General features: G+C 39.0%; 1 protein-coding gene across 12 annotated transcripts in view; it reads left to right on the top strand.

Moving 5' to 3' along the window:
• Positions 1 to 18,212, top strand: part of LOC140360796 (neurexin-2-like) — a 161,355-nt gene that overhangs the window by 115,559 nt on the left and 27,584 nt on the right. Inside the window, exon 1 of one of the 12 annotated variants that reach the window (XM_072446188.1) lies at positions 11,948 to 13,563. The exons of 9 other annotated variants lie outside the window; for them this stretch is intronic. In XM_072446188.1, coding sequence (XP_072302289.1) covers positions 13,320 to 13,563 — 244 coding nt within the window. In that variant the 5' untranslated portion in view covers positions 11,948 to 13,319. Of the gene's footprint in view, positions 1 to 11,947; positions 13,564 to 18,212 lie in introns of those variants that run through there. 2 more of the 12 variants (XM_072446187.1, XM_072446186.1) reach the window with 2 other exon arrangements.

Genomic DNA, 18,212 nt, shown 5'->3' with positions numbered 1-18,212 from the left:
AGATTTCCCTGTATTTGGCTCCATCCATCTTCCCATCAACTCTGAGCAGTTTCCCTGTCCCTGCTGAAGAAAATTAGCCCCACAGCGTGATGCTGCACCACCATGTTTGACTGTGGGGCTGGTGTGTTCAGAGCCATGTGCCGTGGGACTTCTTATGGCTGATTTTCAATTATGGCTTCTACTTGCAACTCTTCCATAAAGGCAAGACTAATAGAGTCCCTGTCCACCCGAGCTGTGGGTCTCTGCAGCTCCTCTGGGCCTCTTGGCTGCATCTCTGATCAGTGCTCTCCTTGTTCGACCTGTTTTCTGGATGATGGATTGAACAATGCTCCGTGAGATGTTCCAAGCTTGGGAAATCTTTTTATAACCTAAACATCTTTATCCCTGACCTGTGTGGTGTGTTCTTCGGACTTCATGAGGCCGTTTGCTCCACAACAATCTCTTCACAAACACCTGCATTTATAATGAGATTAGATTACACACAAAAGGACTCTATTGAATCATCAAAAAAATACCAATACAATTTATTTAAGTTTGTGGTCAAGTTCCAGGGGTACATGTTTGCAAGTCAATGGGTAGCAACAATGAGCAGTTCTATTGAAAAAAGGGCTGTAAGACATTCAGTTGATTAGTTAATGAATTGGTCCATGCTGCTGTAGTCAACAAAAAAATTTATTAGTCGACTAATTATTTAATTTGGATTAAAAGCAAAAATATATTCAGGGAATTTTGGACTTAATCACTAGTTTAATCTAATTTATATATATTTCTAAACATACAACACAATACATAAATACACTGTTTACAAGTTTTACTAATTTTGATACTTTTCTGTATTATTTTGAGTGCAGTATGTGGTAGATACATGGAGATACTTCATAGTTTTGATAGACCAAGACTTTCTTTAGTTGACTGCAGCCCCACACACATCATGTACTGTTTATGTGATGATAATATTATTTTTTCATTTAGAAAGTTTTATAGCTAGAAAGAACGCACAAGGATGTCAATGTTGTTTGGTAATAATGCCAACATCGTGAATAAATGTGATGTTTCTTCTAATAATAATAACAATAACATTTGCTATCATGACAGCCTTACTTCACAAATCATTGTTAAATACACTAAGCAGTGGTCAAATAATAACAAATACCTTATATCTTTTCACTCCAGCAACATTGAACAGGCTTGAACACTTACATAGCATATATCTTTACTGCTTGCACAAAATACTTATACTTAATACACAAAAAGCTGTTGCGCAAACATCAATCATGCTCCACCTCTGTTAATGTTACAATCGTCTTTAATAACTGTATCTGTTGTACACACTCAGCTACAGCTTTAACAAAAATCTGCTCGGTATATCTTACTCATGGTCATAATATAACTTGTCAGCCATTTGTGCAAAGTGGAAATTCAAGAATCTGTAGCTTTAGGATGACTCAATGCATATTTCCTGTTACAGCTCTATATAAAGTCAGTGGGAAACAGTGAAGCGACTATGGCAGTCAATTGAAAGCTTGGTTTAACTGGATGGATAAAGGAGTTCTTGTATTATCCATCTTGGTAATTATAATCTATGCTTGGTACACAGCATCTGTATGCGAACAGACAGTACAGAGTTGTATTTATGCTCGGATTGATTTGTTTCCAAAAGACACAACCAAAACAAAATTATCTCTAGAACATAAGCAAGGCAAAATCACAGTTATCCATTTTTTTGCGTTTTATTGAGGAAATTACAGAGCACTAAACCTCAATTGTTAGTTGTTTTGAAAGAAATAGATATGTAAAGTTATTCAGCATCCAGAGCATCTCACTTTGCCCTTGTGGTAAAGGTTGTTTATTTTTGCATAATGTAAAATATACTCAAGAATCTCATTGTATTTCCAGGAATGTTTTTGAAATCCTAAACATAGTGCAATCTCCCATGACATGTTATTATTGTATTCTGGGTGGCATTGTCAGACAAAGTGCTAGATCATATTTATCAGGGATGTAATGATGCTCTCAAATCACATCTCTCGATACTCTTCTTTTACGCGTGAGCGATAGTCCAATTAATTTGATCTAAACAAATGTGTGTCTTATAACAAACTGTTCAAAAGAGAAAACAAATAAAATATTGAGCTAATTAAATTGAAACAAACACATTAATGATTAAACAGATATCCTGCATCAATCATATCATTGTGTCATTATTCATGTATCCAGAGACCTCCTCGTGTTCGCACCGTTCGACACTTCATCAACATTTCATCACATGTTTCCTGAATGCACCAGGTTTTGTGCCTTCGGTGCAACGATGTGCCACCTTGGATTACAGCTTTACATTTGAGTCACATGTTTCAAGGCTCTAAAAACACAAGACTATCTGCAACCCCATTTCAAAATAGAATGCATGTTGATACAATTAAAGTATAAAGATGAAAAACTTTGCTTCCAAAATACCTGTTACCTATCTTTATTTAATCCACTTATCTACATTCATTTATGTTTGTACTATTATTATTTTTTAAGTACATTTGATCTTGGCTTATGCTGGATGAACATCACCTGTTTCTGCACCGCTCCAGTGCGTGTCTTTGTGTGCGTCCCACTGTGGTTTGTCATAATAATAAGACAATGTAAAACATAATAATGACAAGGTAATATTAGAAAATGTCCTATTATTTTACTGTAAATTGGCCAACAAAGATTATTTTCTATTATCATTGTGATATTTACTTCACATTAACTATCATTTATTTTATTTTATTTAGTCACACAATCTATTTTATACATTTATTATCGTGAAAGCACTTTTGAACAAGCTTCAAATTCCTACCTATGAAAAGGTCTAGAATGTATATAGTATGTAGAATGTACATAGTATCATGCTGTTTTGTTTATACGTAACACTGTATTGTGGGAGGATTGTGGTAGCGTCACATTCCTCCATGTCTTCCTCCTCAGAGTCTCTGAAGGACTGGCCTGTGTCTACAGCAGTGTCGGTGGCCTGATAAAAGACAGCCACACTAATCCCTCTCCCGCTCCACTCCACTGCTGTATCCTATTAAACTTACAGGGCTTTTAAAAATTGACGATCAGCTCAAGCTCTCATAACCACTGTTGTAGTCCAAACCACACTAGCCGAGACCAAGCATTGAGACCGGAGTCTTACACAGTTGAGTGCATTGTACTTTGTAACCGATACCAGCACGTCCTATGAACGCTTGGAGGACTTTTTAGGGATTCAAATAATAAAAGCATGCAGATTATTAATAAGTATTTTATTTATCTAAAAGTTGCACTGGCCTATGTAACGTTTAATTTGAGGTGTCCACCACCATGGAGATGTTTGCATTGCCTGGAATGTTTCCACAGTATGGCATTTAATTTATATAACATGCAATTATTCAATTATGTGTTTTAATGCTCAAAAAGCCGTTGGAAAACCTGTATTCTTGCTGGGAGGCCCACCATTACCATGTGTTTTGGGACTGTTCTGTTGCTCAAAAGAATTGGACTGAGATTAACAAATCAATGCAGTCAGTTTTGACGTGGCCATCTCACTCGATTTCGATATGTACTTGGGCCTCAAAACCCCTGCAATGGACACAATAATTGGGTACATCTGGAACGTACTTCTGACTGCAACAAAAAAAAAAATGGATGGCACAAACTGAACTGACGATCAAAGACTTTGGACCAAATGGAGAGAATATGTCAGACATGTTTAGGACTTTGTTAGTTAGTTTGAACGTTCTCCGTGTCTTGTTTTGTTCCTTGTTCTGTGTTTATTTTAGGAAAACATGCATTCTGGGGTCAACTCTCCACTGATCTGCCCTGTAATTTGGCTTGGTGATGTGTGCCAGCTTTTTGTTTCCATGGCAATACATACATTTTATGCTATTCATGAGCAGAGTTGGGCATAACGCCAGCTAACGCGCTAGGGTACTCAAATGACTTTTTTAGAGTAACGAGGAGCATAACACGTTCGTTTTGTGCACCCGTGTAATCTAGTACTCCCTTACGTTTTCAGTAGAGCGTTAGTTTTATTTAGGTCTCATCTCTTCACCTCAATCCCAGAGCTCGGCGTGTTGAGCCAAAGAGAAATAAACTTTCAGATACACGTTTTGAAAAACTTTTTCTCCTTTTTTACAACCACTATTTTGTAGCTGAGGAGTCAAATGATGGTAACAGCGATGTGGTGAGTTTGATTTCGATAAACAGTTGTTTTTCATTGCTTGAGGACAGGGCTACATGTGCTTATTGTATGGCATTGTAATGTGGTAATCTGTCACCATAAAAGACAAATAAAGCTCAGTCAAATGCGTTTACTTTGCTTGTTTATTTGATATTTTAATGATTATGTCATTGTGGTACAGAAATATTCAAGTGTTCCATTTCAATAATGTGATTCTTTTATATTCTTTTATATTCTGTTTATTATTTGATCTGCTGTGGCAGTAAGCTCAGTGTTTGTGCATGTCGTGGTTATTCTCTCATCTTTTCTGACCTCATTCACTGTATCTGGTTGTACCCGAGCTCTATTTTCTAGTGTAACATGCAGTGATGTCTGAAGTTGGACCAAATGTGGCTCCAGGTCACAGAAGCCGCTGCGTACATTGGCTGCTGCACTGGCTGTTCCTGTATCTCTTCACGCGTTCATAAACAAACTCTCACTTTTTATGGCTCTCCTTCTCTTTGGTCCATGTACAACACAGCACCAGTCTCTGCTCAGCGCAAGCGAAACTTTTTTATTTCTCCCAGCTAATCTATTTTGATATATGCTCAGCGAATAATAAAACAAGATGTGCTAAACCTCTAAACCTTCCCCCTCCTGTGAATGACGATCTTGTCCCATATATATTGTTGCTTCAAAGCATCTACGACTCACACACTTTAACCCCATATGATTACAGCTATTACACATATACAATAGCCTGTTATTGTTGAACTAGTCATTTCAGTCATTTCAACTTGTCTGTTCATCATTTTATCTCTTGTCATTCACAAATTTGTAAGTACAGTAGCATTCCTAAGGGATTGAACTGTGAATTGCTATTTAATATTTTGGCTCCACTATATTCAGTGATTATGGAAGCTATTGCCATGGCAACCAATATAGTGAGGATTTTTGTAGCAGTAACAAACCACTGCTACATATTGTCTGGGGTGTGCAGAGTGATATGTGCTCTTGCGCCTTGACAATGGTTATGAGTTCAAACTTTGAGGAGAATGACACACAATCTCTCAGTCGACGTTGTATGTTTGCTCTTTGCTTCTGTGGATTCTGTGTGCCTGTTTCTGTGGCTTTGAAGAGCACCTGGTCTGCTGATGTATGACACCTCTGTGAGCTAGTGAACCCTGCAACACCTTGTGGTGGCTGGATCAATGCTCGTTTGGGGCGTAGGGTGTAGACAAAGGATTCACGTTGACAAAGCTCTGCCATCTTTTCAAGGTAGTTTATTTACAGAGAAAGCAGTGTCAAATACAGGGCAGCAGAAAACAGCGCCCTGGGTCCGCTGGTGATCAGGAAGACGAACCTGGTCTCTGGGCGTATCTCGCCTTTATATACTGAAGACGCACAAAGACCGATAAACAATATCTGACAGGTATGACCCTATCCATGTACCAACGGATTAGCCAATGAGAGAACAAGATGTAAAGGTATCCTTATTTGGGTAGCACCAGGGGAGAAGTTACAGAAATGAGATCATGCACTTACACAGATGTACACAAGGCATCTCAAGGCCTCGCAGCCAATGGAGACATCTCCCATTCGGTAGTTAATCAGATGTGGGCCCCTTACATTCCGTGGAATAGACATTTTGGTAGAAACACACATATTCCTAAAAGCCAGTCTCAGAATGAGGCCTAACTTTGCATGGACCTAGTTTTAATACACTTCAACCTCTTTCGTGCGTCGGTAGAAAAGTGAAAAATCTGTGCAATTCAAGTGATGATATTACAGTGCATTGGACTGGTCATCCAAAGCTGACGCTGCTAATGCTATTGCTAATGTCCAGAGCGGTTGGAATAGGTTGAATAGGTCTATGCAGCTAAAAACCTTATTGACAGACACAGTCTTCGTTGTCTTCACTGGGCCTTAAATGTGAAATCCAAACTTTGGTCAGATCGGCAGCGGACCAGGGCTGATGCTTTTGTTCACATACGTAGCCACGCGCTCTCAGGCTTCTCACCTTAGGCCTCAAACATAAATGAAAGGGGGGAAAAGCATTGCTTTATAAAAGGAGGTCTAAAACATCACCTTATGTCTGAGAGTGATGGTTTGTCTGAACTGTGGAGGAGTAATATTGTACAAACATAATACAATTTTTTGCTATTTTAAGTAGGCCTATTTTATACAAGCAATAATTTACACCAAATGGAGCCATATTCATCATTACCTACTTCTGTTTAAGGCACAGCATCAATCTAAATTAATTACAATTTAAAAAACATCAATATATATATATATATATATATATATATATATATATATATATATATATATGTAGAATCTTATCGGACTAATGCATTAATATGCAACTAAGTAACACTCAAGTCATCAATCATCTATAAACACTTAAAGTAATTGGTGAGATGTTGAACATTTTGACTGCTTAAATTGATTTAGAAATATATAGATTTTGTGAAGTGTGTTACATCTTTTTCCCCTTAACATGGTTTGGTGTCATAAATATGTCATAAAAGCACCAGTGGTCCTTACAGAGGTCAACGAGTCTAAATCTGAAATTGCCGTTTTACTTTAGACTGACCCAATAGATATCCTCTTTTACTTAACATTACTAAATAAATCAACTTTACATGGTCTCTGAATCTAGTTTTATGTATGTCTTTATGCGGCCTTTTTGAAATCTTGTGTACAGCAGAAGATGGAATGGCGTCTCTGGAGAAGGGGACACCTCAGCCAAGCAAAACGGTGCCCTACTTTGTTGTTCACGCTCCCTCCTCCCTGCCTCCGAAAAGCCGTAATCGCCCAACATTTGGCCGCGTCCCTCATTCGCTTGATGTTTGACATTTAAAACTGTTCAGATTTGTCTCTTTGCTTCATCTCGGGGCTTTCTTGGACCTTGTACCAGCAATTCCTCTATTCCAGTTTGCGTGTCGGGGATGGGAGGCTAAGCTAAGCAGGCAGTCTATTTTTGCAAAGGGAGCAATGTGCAGCCAACAATAAGCAACTACTGTCACACGTGGCTGCCAACACACCAGTGCCTCTGCAAAATGTGATAAATGTGCTAAAATAAGCATTCTAAATCAGGAGTGGTTTTCATGCCTAAACTTTTTCAGACAACTTGACCTCCTTTAGTATCTGTTAGTACAATGTTGTGAGGTCTGTCTTGCTCTTAATAACATGTTTTTCCATTAGCAATGATTTCAGAAAAGCCAGCAACTGACCAAGGGCACATCAGTTTATCTAAGGGGGCATCAGAACATACCAATGTTCTAGATGTTAAATATTTACGTAACAATCATACAAGCTCTTACCACAAACTGTAATTGAACAATTGATTTGTTTCTTAATCTCTATTTATTGTATTTACTCTGGATTAATATAGAGGTCAAGGTCAGACTATGATTATTTCATTTATCTTTTGTCCTTCAGAGGCATAGAAGGCTACCTTATACTTGGTTTAGTCACACATGAACATATACACTTGCATGTACATTTGATTCATCTTGAAAGCTGTGTACTTGACATTCCGCTACATTCTCCACACTTTTCTTCTTGCTGTATGCAAAGCCCCAGCTTATTTTAGGTGTTGTCGCTTTGAGCCTAATGAAATCAACCGAACATCACCACTGCAGGCCCTGCCTTTTAGAGGATGCTCGCATTATGAGTAATTAATCTGAAAGTGCTATGATTAATCCTGCTACTTTACCCCCTGGGGCTAGATTGGGTATCTGCGAAAAATCCTCCTCCCCCCGAGAAGCACAGATTTAGGTCTTTAAAACGTTGCGCACATCTTCTCACATCACACCAGGTTTGGGACTATGCACGAGATGCTTCTATAAAGAAATCGGTGCACTTATAGAATATAGCCAAATGTGTGTCGTATCTGAAAGAGCGCGGAAATCGCCTCTAGGAACATATGAAAATGCAAATCCATGTTTTATTGGATCAGCGCAACAGAAATGGCTCTTTATCACATGTACAGTTCTGTGCAAAAGACCATGGCCATAAGAAAGATTTAAAATGTTCATAGAATTAATGAACAAACTAAAGGCAGATCAAATTCTGGAGTAGATGCTTTTTTAATCACAAAGCCCTAAAACACACAGCAAGACATTGTTCAGTGGGAAAGAACCTGTGATAAATATGTATTATGGTTTCACATTAGTTACGTTGCAGTTTCAAAAGAAAAATAGAAGAAATATAAGTTGAAAATTACAGAAAGTAGAGCTGAGTTCCGAAACAGAATCCCTCTGTGATTTCCCCAATAAACAACATTACATCCGAAAAGCAGAGACAATTTGCACAAAAACGGACACAGCAATCATTCAACAAAATAAAGGTGTCAAATTTTTGTCATATATTTGTCAAATCATAACTTCTTACAAATCTAATTACTTCCACGTATTATGTCTCATCTGATGCTCATGTCCAACCAAGAAGTCATTTATTGGTGATATTACATTTTTGGACAATGCAACAACAACTTTATTAGACAAGTATTAAGAAATGAGCTACATCCCAAACAGTGCTGTAGAACTCAAGAGTTTAGAGAGTTTGATAAGTTAAAGTTTAAAAATAAATGAAAAATAGAACACTGTAATTGAAACACTCAATATGGCCAAAATCAAAATACATTTATTTTAAACGTATTAATAATAATAATATATATATATATATATATATATATATATATATATATATATATATATATATATATATATATATATATATATATATCCCTCAAGCTAATTTATTAGACTTAGATTCAACTTTTATAGTAATTTAACAGTTAAACTTGACAGTTTTCTGTAATTCAAATATAGTGACAACTTGTCACATGTACTGTTTGCAATTTATGTCACAATTAATTTTGATCATTTGTATATGCTTTATTGTTTTGTATGAACAAACACAAAGAGGGGAAAAAGGGAAATGACATTGTTAAACCTTAATAATCATGCTATGTTTTAGTGAACCTTGTCTAACCCGTCTTACTATCATATACACTTTAAGCTCTGTAGCTTCAGTGAGCAGTAATTTTAATTTCATACTGTGGAACATTTCAGACAAAGCAATGTCATGTCATTTCTATGTAATTTCTATGGCGACAAGCAGGTGTATATATACACGGTCCACCAGAACAGTTACTTAGTTTAAGATAATATCTTTTGTTTATTGACCCACATTACCACAGCTACCAAATGTTTCCCCCAAACTATATGTGATTTAACCAGCTAAAACCAAACTAAATACAATATAAAATCAGAAAGCTTTGAAAACTAAGGCCACTGGTCACTGTATTCATAGACACATTTGTGTTTAAAGGTGGAAGAGATGCGTGGGATGGTCTTATTAGGTAACCAAGGACGACACAAGGTTACATGCATAGCTCCTTACAGTCCCGTTGTTGTCCACGTCACATGGCTTTCGTTCATCATGTAGAGCAGGCCTCCAGCTCGTAAATTGATTAATGCAGGCCTTTCATTCTCGACAGCCCGGTGCCAAGATATGATCACTGCCTCGGTAGACGCTCGTGCACTGTAGAGGCTGACACTGAGAGAGAGGCGCTGGCGATAAATCATCCACTTCTGATGCTCTTCCTTACTGTAACTGAGACAGAGAGAGATTCATTTGACTTATTATTTTTAACATACACGGTGCACAGGTGACACTCCCTGTTACGGGTTTGAATGTTTCATCACCTAAGTTCATGCAGGCGCTCGTAAACTGATTAGTTATCTCAGGTTCAAATGATATGTATTATTCTTACATTTATTTAAACCTTTTTGTTGTATAGCATGGTGAAACTAACTAGCTTACAATATTCTGTGGATGGTGTAGGTGGAAAAGACTCTCCATACTTTCTGTTGAATAACGTTTCATTTTAGTGCTGTGTTTTTTTTTTTTTTTGTAAAAATAGATGTGATTTTTACCAATGCACAGAAAATTGCTTTTAGGAAATAACATTTCCAATTCAGTGCCATTTCATTTTAAGGAAAGGACAAGGTAGCAGATTGGTTTGTTTCATGCTGTGAGATCAGAATAGAAAGGTGTGTGGTTGGTTTAGACTTTAGAGGGATTAAAAAAATAAGAAAATCTGCTTTAGAAATAACCTAAATAATACATTCTGATTATTGCATAAAATAAATGATCACTTTAATTGTGATAAGTTGATAATGCAATATAAACATTTGTGATCTTTTGTTGTAACCTGGGTTAAAGGTGTACTAGGTTATTTTCTGATTGTAGCCATGGAGACAAGCAAGTTGCCAACACTCCACCAGAAAAGGTTTCATGAACCTTTAAAATGATTTTGATTTTGCTTTCATCACCTGAAACTTTCTTTCATAGATTTTCAAAGTATCAGGTGGAATGTGCTATATATTTTCACTGCATTGAATAAACTCCCGATGTTTCCATCACTTCTACAGTGGCTTCTCATTTAGCTGCAGGCCCGTTAGCTGCAGATGAATATCTATGCTCAGCGAGTGTTGCGCGCTGCCCTTCCTCTGTGCTTTGTGTTCAAAGCCCCCCTCCCTCCTCCCCGACCTGCCTGAGTAATGGCCTGCGTCGACTCCTTGTCAGCGCAAGAGGAGCGGCTGCATGGCCCGCCCTGTCCTCCTGTTTCCACGCGTGTCCTTTCAGCTGCTCAGGCAATCCCATCTGATATCTCTATCGACCGTGATTTAGCCGATACCGCCACACTCTCCTCCCATCATTCTTTCTCTATCTTCTATCACGCCTCACTACCCATTTCTAATAATGTGTAATTCTCCCCAGCGTCAATACATAGCAATTCATTTTGCAATCACGTTTTCCTCACCCCTAAAAAAAATCCACAGCAGTTCAGAAAGTGTCAGAAAACGTCTGAACTGGGATAAGTCACGGTGGGAATAAGTTCTGCATGGTTAAGCAGCATGAGAGAAGAGAGCTAGTGAGCACTTTAATAGAGGAGTGACTTGTGTGCAGATGGAGGAAGAACCGGCAGGAAACTGAAGCCTTCAGAGCTGGACAACAAGGAGCTGATCATGGAGCACAATGAATAGAATTTTCAACTGTGTTCAGAGTGGAGCCCATAGTAACAGTTATACACCCGTCATATATAACAGAAAGGGTATGGCAATCAAAGAGATATATTAAACAAACCACATTTTATACAAAACTACAGTCTTACAGTCATACTAAAAAGAGACAAAGTGTTAAATTGCAGTTGGTAAAAAGGTTTAACAAGAAACACTGCTTGCTTTTTCTCAGAGCATGCTATTATTTGCATTGTTAACTTTTTAACACGTATTACTCCCTGATGCAATTCTCATTATTTATCTAGCCTTTGAATGCAGCACAAAAATCAATCCACTGATCTCCCAGCAGAGCTTCCTAATCTTATTTCTTGGCATTTTATACACTATTGTTATTCAATTTTTTGAAACACGCGTTCTATTTATCCAGGCTTGGGATGGACAAAATCATAACAGGCTTATGTAAAATCAGATCTGGAGCCACACTTGGCGTCCTCCTCCAAGTCAGAACGATGTCCAATACTCCAGTGCCCCTTTTTGCCTCCTGCACTCGAGAGTGTGTGATCTGAGTGCATCATTTGGACAGTGTATTGCAGCTGTATCCCGTTGCATCTCTGTACATCGATATGAGCTCCTCTGCTCTGCTCTCTGACAGCTCACCACACTCTGGCTCCTCCTCTGCACCATAAATCCTCTGTGTTCCCTGCCACTGATTTTTTTTAGTTTGTATTTATTCACTCCCAGTCCTTTTCTTCTGCCTTCACCGTTTTCCTTGTATGTTAGCGCCGTGCCTGTTTTCTCATCCTCTGTCTCTTCTTCCTGCCTCCCTTCCTCTCTCTCTTTTCTCCTCCGCTCGCCCTCCCCTCTCTCCTCCGCTCGCTCGCACATACACGCACCGACACACACACGTACTCGGATCACAGCCTCTCAATACAGTATGCCTTCAAACTGCTTTTCCCTCGCTTTCATTAGACCGCGACTCTCCAATCCGGGGTTGTTTTTCCACGGGGGCTGCCGGATCTATTAAAGAGGCGTCGGTGCTTTTAATTAGCATAATTTTCGCTGCAGCAGTCCGAGGCGGCGTTGGTATCGCTGGGATGTGAGGGCTGTAAAAAGTCAGCTGCTTACTGTCCTTCTTTTTGTCGAGACCCGGGCTGTCGACACGAATAGCACCCAGACAAGGTAACACGAAGAGGAGGAGAGGAAACAAGCGGTAACAGTAGGAGCCTCGGCAGCGGTGATGTTGGTGACGGCGGTGAGGGGGAATGCAGCACTAGTCTTTACTGCATGAGACTGAGCAGGTGGAGCGTGAGAGAGGAGAGCATCGCACGGCGCTTTTTGAAATAGACACACACCGCTACATCTGCGCCAGAGCTCTGGGTACTCAGGGCTTTTCTTTTTTTTTTCTTCTGCTGAGAGCGAAAAGGGAAGCTGTTCGGGAATTCATTATTTATTTTGTGGATTTTCTCTTTCTTTAGCGCGCTGCAGCAGTCTCTTCTCCCCCTCCCTATCTCGGCTGGCTCTCTCTCTCCTCTTCTCCAGCTAAAGGGGGAACAAAAGCATTGGTTTCTGCCTTGGCCAACATCACTACATCTATGATTATTTTTATCAGCCCGTTCAAGTCTTTTTTTGCCTAATGAGATGTGGCGTGTTCCCGTGGAGGTCCCCCGGCTGCGGTGCTCACACAGAGGGCCACTGTCTTCACCGGGCCAGCGCAGCTCACCCCCAGCAGTACCTGTGGGCGATGGAGGCTCAGAATTCTTGTCACATGAGGAAGCTACGTCCTGCCTCTTCTCTTTGCTAGATATGGTGAAGCCTGCTTGAATCTCCACCTGGATTAGCAGCCCCTCTTTATTTGGATGCTTTTTTGTTTGGAATAAACTCATTGTACTTTCAAAGGCAAGGCTATCCAAAATGATGAGTCGAAGAACTTAAGCTGCAGTTTCAGTTGCTCCCCAAATCAATCATATTTTTACATGCTTGGGGATATATTTGCCTAACCAAACTAAGGATTTGCTAAGGAATGAGACCGATCACTACTGTCATGTTAATTGATAGAAAAACAGCACTCAAAACCATCAGATTGGGACGCATGTGGATTTGATATCGCCATGGCGCCGGCACCCTTTGCCCCTGTATTGGGCCAGCCGGGCTTGAGCCTTGGCATGGGCCTCATGTACTGCTCTAGACTCTTCCTGTGGTTCGCCCTGCTCACAGTGTTCCCCATTCAAACCGGGACAGCACGTGTGTCGTCCAGCCTCAGCACCACCCACCATGTACACCACTTTCACAACAAGCATGGCACGGTTCCCATCGCCATAAACAGGATGCCCTTCCTCACCAGGGGGGGACATGGTAAGGCCTTTGTCGTTGCGCTGCTCCTATACATGCCAACTCCATGACTGCTATTTTGGCTCAATAGAAATAATGAATGGGTTTGACTGCATGTTTTCGTGTCATGGGAGAACTGTGATGTGAAGGTCTGCTGGGAGAAGTGTCTGTCTAGTGAAATCCAAATACATAATGAATCCCTTACACTAGCTTTGTGCATCATTACACGGCTTTATCGGCCCATCAGTATCACTGTAGCTTGGCCTGTCCCCCGCGCTGCTCTCCGGGATACAGAGAAAGCACACATCAATGGCACGGTGAATCATCAGGGCAAATCTTTTTTATCTTTGTTGTCTGAGATTGTAAGAAACAAGCTGTGTGAGGAATGCTTCATGAGAGATTTACATGGCCTCCAATGCTTTTTCTTAATCTAATATCAATTAAATTGTGAAATGGATTGATGTCTTCTTTACACAAGATTATAGTTATGACAGTTTAATTGGTTCTCTCTCAAAACGCTGACACTAAAGTCGTTACCCCTTAACACATTCCGCTTTGAAATTTCAGACTCGCTTTCTTAGGCCTAATACTTTCATAGTTTGCACTTTTTGTAATGGGGCCAAAAAAGTGATGAATTACATCTGTGTTATTATAGGCTATATCATTTCAGGTCTGTTTTTTGCAGGAGCGGCACAGGCTGCGATCAAACAAGCCCACAGTAAAACCACTTCAAAGAGCACACTGATACATTTTCAATTACCTTTATTGTAGATATGCTCCTGTAGCTAATGTTTGAGTGTTTGCTTCAGTGCTATTCAAGTCATGTCCACAATAAACCACCCCCTGTTACACACATCTTAATGCTAATTGGCAATTTATCACCAGCACTGGCAGTTATGTAACGCTTTACAAAATCTCCCATGTTCTTTTGAAAACATCTCAAGTGCCATGCTGATGAATAGGAAAGTATGATTTTTTGGACACATCCATTACTCTCTTGGATTTGCGTTTGAGCGTCAAGGCTATCCAAAGACGTCTATGAGCCCAGAGCTATGGCTATTTATAGGCCGCCTTCCCGGATGCAATGCACACGGCCACCATCCTAAACACACACACTATCAGTGCGTACATGCTGTGGTACAGGTAACTGTGTTTGATACGCGCCTGTAGTTGTATTGAAATATACACACGGCATTGGCGATACGGAGAGTGCCCTGTCCCAAGCCTGGGTAAATAGTTGCATCTGGAAGCTTTCAATATGCAAATCCCACCACAAGAGTTGAATGATGTGATGTGAGAGGGATGGGGTTCATCAGGCCTTTTCTCACATTTGTTTGATTCAGTTGAGTAAAACTATGACAATACTTAAGTCTGCCAATAGCAAGAAGACACTTTTCATGAGAAAAAAAACGTACGGAACCACCGATATCCGCAAGCATAATCTTGCTTTTAGCAAATGTAGTGTAACATTTATAAAATAATACAGTGAAACTAGAACCCAACTCTCCCTAAGAGCAAGTTGAGTTGAACATTTTTCAAAGTTTGCACCTGTATCCAACACGTTTTCCGTGTGGGGAAACAATGAAACAATTAACAACACTATGATTGCATGTTTAACTCATTATCACATTACATTACATTGCTCTGACACAGATAGGCATCCATTTTAGTTATATATATATATATAAATATTTATATTTATTTTCTGCTAAACAGTCTTGCAATTTGCATTTTTCCATTTAGAGACTGACTTTTCCTCAAAAGTCATTTAACAGTTGAATGGAAATGTTGCTGGAGCTGCAAAATACAAAAATGAAATGAATTTTCAAAGTTGTAATAGAGGAAGTTGGCATTGGAGTCTGTGACCAGGCTATTACATTTTAAATGAGCCATAAAAATGTATGTCGTTAGGCTGCACACAGAGAGAAACGCATCGAAACACAACCGTATAATTTGTGGGAATGTAGATTCATTTAAAAGCTATTACAACACTATGTGTGAGATATTGGTACTTTGTGGCCAAATAGAGGAAGCATTTACTCCTTAATCACAATTATACAAATTTCTTGTATTTTCTGTTTCTATTGAAACAATATGTACATACAAGCTATTCTGATCATTCATACCAAACCAAGTCACAAGAAATTATAGTGATTGATATAGTATAGTTGCTTTAGTTGGAAAATTCCATATTAAAAGCACTTCACACTCGGTCAGTGGCATGTGGGTGTTTATGTCAAGACATTTTTATCTCTGTTCAATTAACTCAATGAACTCAAGAGGAAATGTCATATCTGGGTTGCTATGGTTATTTGATAAAATTGTGAAACATCTCCCGGGAGATCAGATGAACTTTACATCGGGAGAGTATGAAACTATTAACTATTGATGTAAAGTAAAAAATCACAAATAGATTTATTTACTTAATTCAAATAGTATTTCAAGTAGTAATTAATTCAAATTGTTGTATGAGAATGGAAATAAGACACAGAAAAAATATTTTACTCAAGCCATAGCAGCCTAATTAGGATTTAACCACCACATAAACAATGCGACCATAAGGATTATATTCCATTATTTTATTTAAGATATTTTCCCTCTTTTTTGTTTTTGCAAATATGCAGAACATAAAACAGAACAAGACAGAACGACCAGGGAGTATAATGAAAAAATAGTAAAAATAAAGTCACTTAAAACTACACTTAAAAACATTTAAAATAACAGCATTTAGTCCAAAGTCTAGTGAATTTGTCCATTTCCAAATTTAGTGCGAATGCCATTTTGTTTAATATCTGCCACAATGTCAGTCCTGTCCTTAATCATTGGTGTGGTCCGTGTCATCCATTTTCTCTGTGCTGGCCTTTTTTCCTGCCACCAAAAGTATAAGCCAAAGGTATCCGTTGATTATGTCCATGGCAGGAATTCTGAGGCCCAAAAACATAGTTCTAAAATTAAATGGGATGGCAATGTCAAAAACTGTCTGCAGTGCATTATTCATTTCAGTCCAATAACAATATTTACATAATCCCAAAATACCTGATGGTGGTTTGCCTCCTGCTGCCACATCCTCTCCAACAGTCTGTATTTCCCTGTGAGTAATGGGCACTTTGACACGTGTTAGAAACGGGACACACTTTTCCAACAGAATTCTCTCCAAACATGTGATTTTGTGGTTCTCCAGTGAGATGTACATTATACTTTCCCATTCTTCATCAACCAGAACAAAGTGCCCCTCTCTTTCCCATTTGCGGCCGCCCAAATTTAGATATTAATTAAAGTTCAGATTTATAAGCTTTAATAAATGTTTCAGTCAAAAGGCTGCGATGGTCATCATTATTTTTAATTTCTTGGTAATAATTACTCCTTTGTTATCTATAAAAGTCCTGCTTCTCCAAATCAAAGGATTCGTTCAACTCATCAAAGCTCTTTTACAATCTGGTAAAATACCTTTTGTTGTCCAGATTTTGAATCTTGAGTCTGTGCTGTTAAGTGTGAAATTTTGATCGTAAGCCAACCAGTTTAAAATGTTAACATCTTTGTTTAGTTTGTGTGTTTTGATCAGCTCCTTCCATGTTGTAAGCACAGCTTTGGGTTCTCCACCTCCCCCAAATTACCCAATTGTCTGTCATCTGCCAGTCAGGCCTGTACAGAAATTACCGGCACAACACTAATCTCAATATTTTTCCATAAAGTTGCTTTATTTCTAATGTTTGATTTCATTTTCAGGACATAGACCTTCAATTCAATTCGATTCCACTTATTTTTGTAACGCCCAAAATCACAACAGTGGTTGCCTCGAGGGGCGACAGTGAAAAAGAGATTAAACAATGTTCACAGGGACTTGGCAATGTCCCAGCATCCCGTGTCCTTAGACAAATGTCCCAGCATCCCTGTCCTTAGTCCCTCCTTCTCAGCCAGGAAAAAACGATTAAACTTCTTTGGGATAAGGCATAAACCTGGAGGAGTTCCACAGTGAAGGAGAGATCCGACTCCCTCAGACGGGAAGGCGGTTGGGAGATAGACAGTGGAGCTGGACCCACTCAGGAGGAAAACCAGTTCTTCCAGGCAGATGAAGAACCGTCCAACAATAATTTGATTGAAACAATAGTTTGGTAGCACAAAAAATAGGAATCTTTACCTCTGCATTTAAAGGGTGTCAAACCTTGTCCCCATCCCCATATTCCCTGCTTTAGCATATACAGTTTAGCATAAGCCATGTTTTTGATTCAGTTGAAACGCTCTGTGGTTGGAACTAATAATGTTCAAGTTTTGGTGGTATCATTGATAATGGTATTTGCTGTAGAGAAATATTACAAATTCTGTAGTATTCTTGCAGTATTATATAGTATTATATAGTTATAGTAACAGTGCGGTAGCAGCAATAACCGTTAGAAGTAGTTGAACAGTAATAGTAGTAGCTGATACAGAGATGTTACAAATAGTTTACTTCTATACTTCTTTCTGTGTAATATCATCTAATACCTCCTTCATTGGAAACTTTGAGTACTCTCTCACAGTTGGCATTGTAACCCTGTTGTGTCGTGATTTCTCAAACTGTCCTCTTCTGTTGGTGGGTGTACTGCTACTGCTGCTCCTCCACTTCTCCCACTTCATTTACAAGACATGATTTATGCACCACTCATTCAAACAAATCTCTATTTTACACTGCTGCA

This window comes from Eucyclogobius newberryi, unplaced genomic scaffold (genome assembly GCF_026437365.1).
Source record: "Eucyclogobius newberryi isolate DKJ021-1_F unplaced genomic scaffold, fEucNew1.0.hap1 SCAF_15, whole genome shotgun sequence".
In the NCBI taxonomy this organism is placed as follows: Eukaryota; Metazoa; Chordata; class Actinopteri; order Gobiiformes; family Gobiidae; genus Eucyclogobius; species Eucyclogobius newberryi.
The sequence above is the reverse complement of the archived record's forward strand: the minus strand, read 5'-3'. Positions and strand labels throughout refer to the sequence as shown.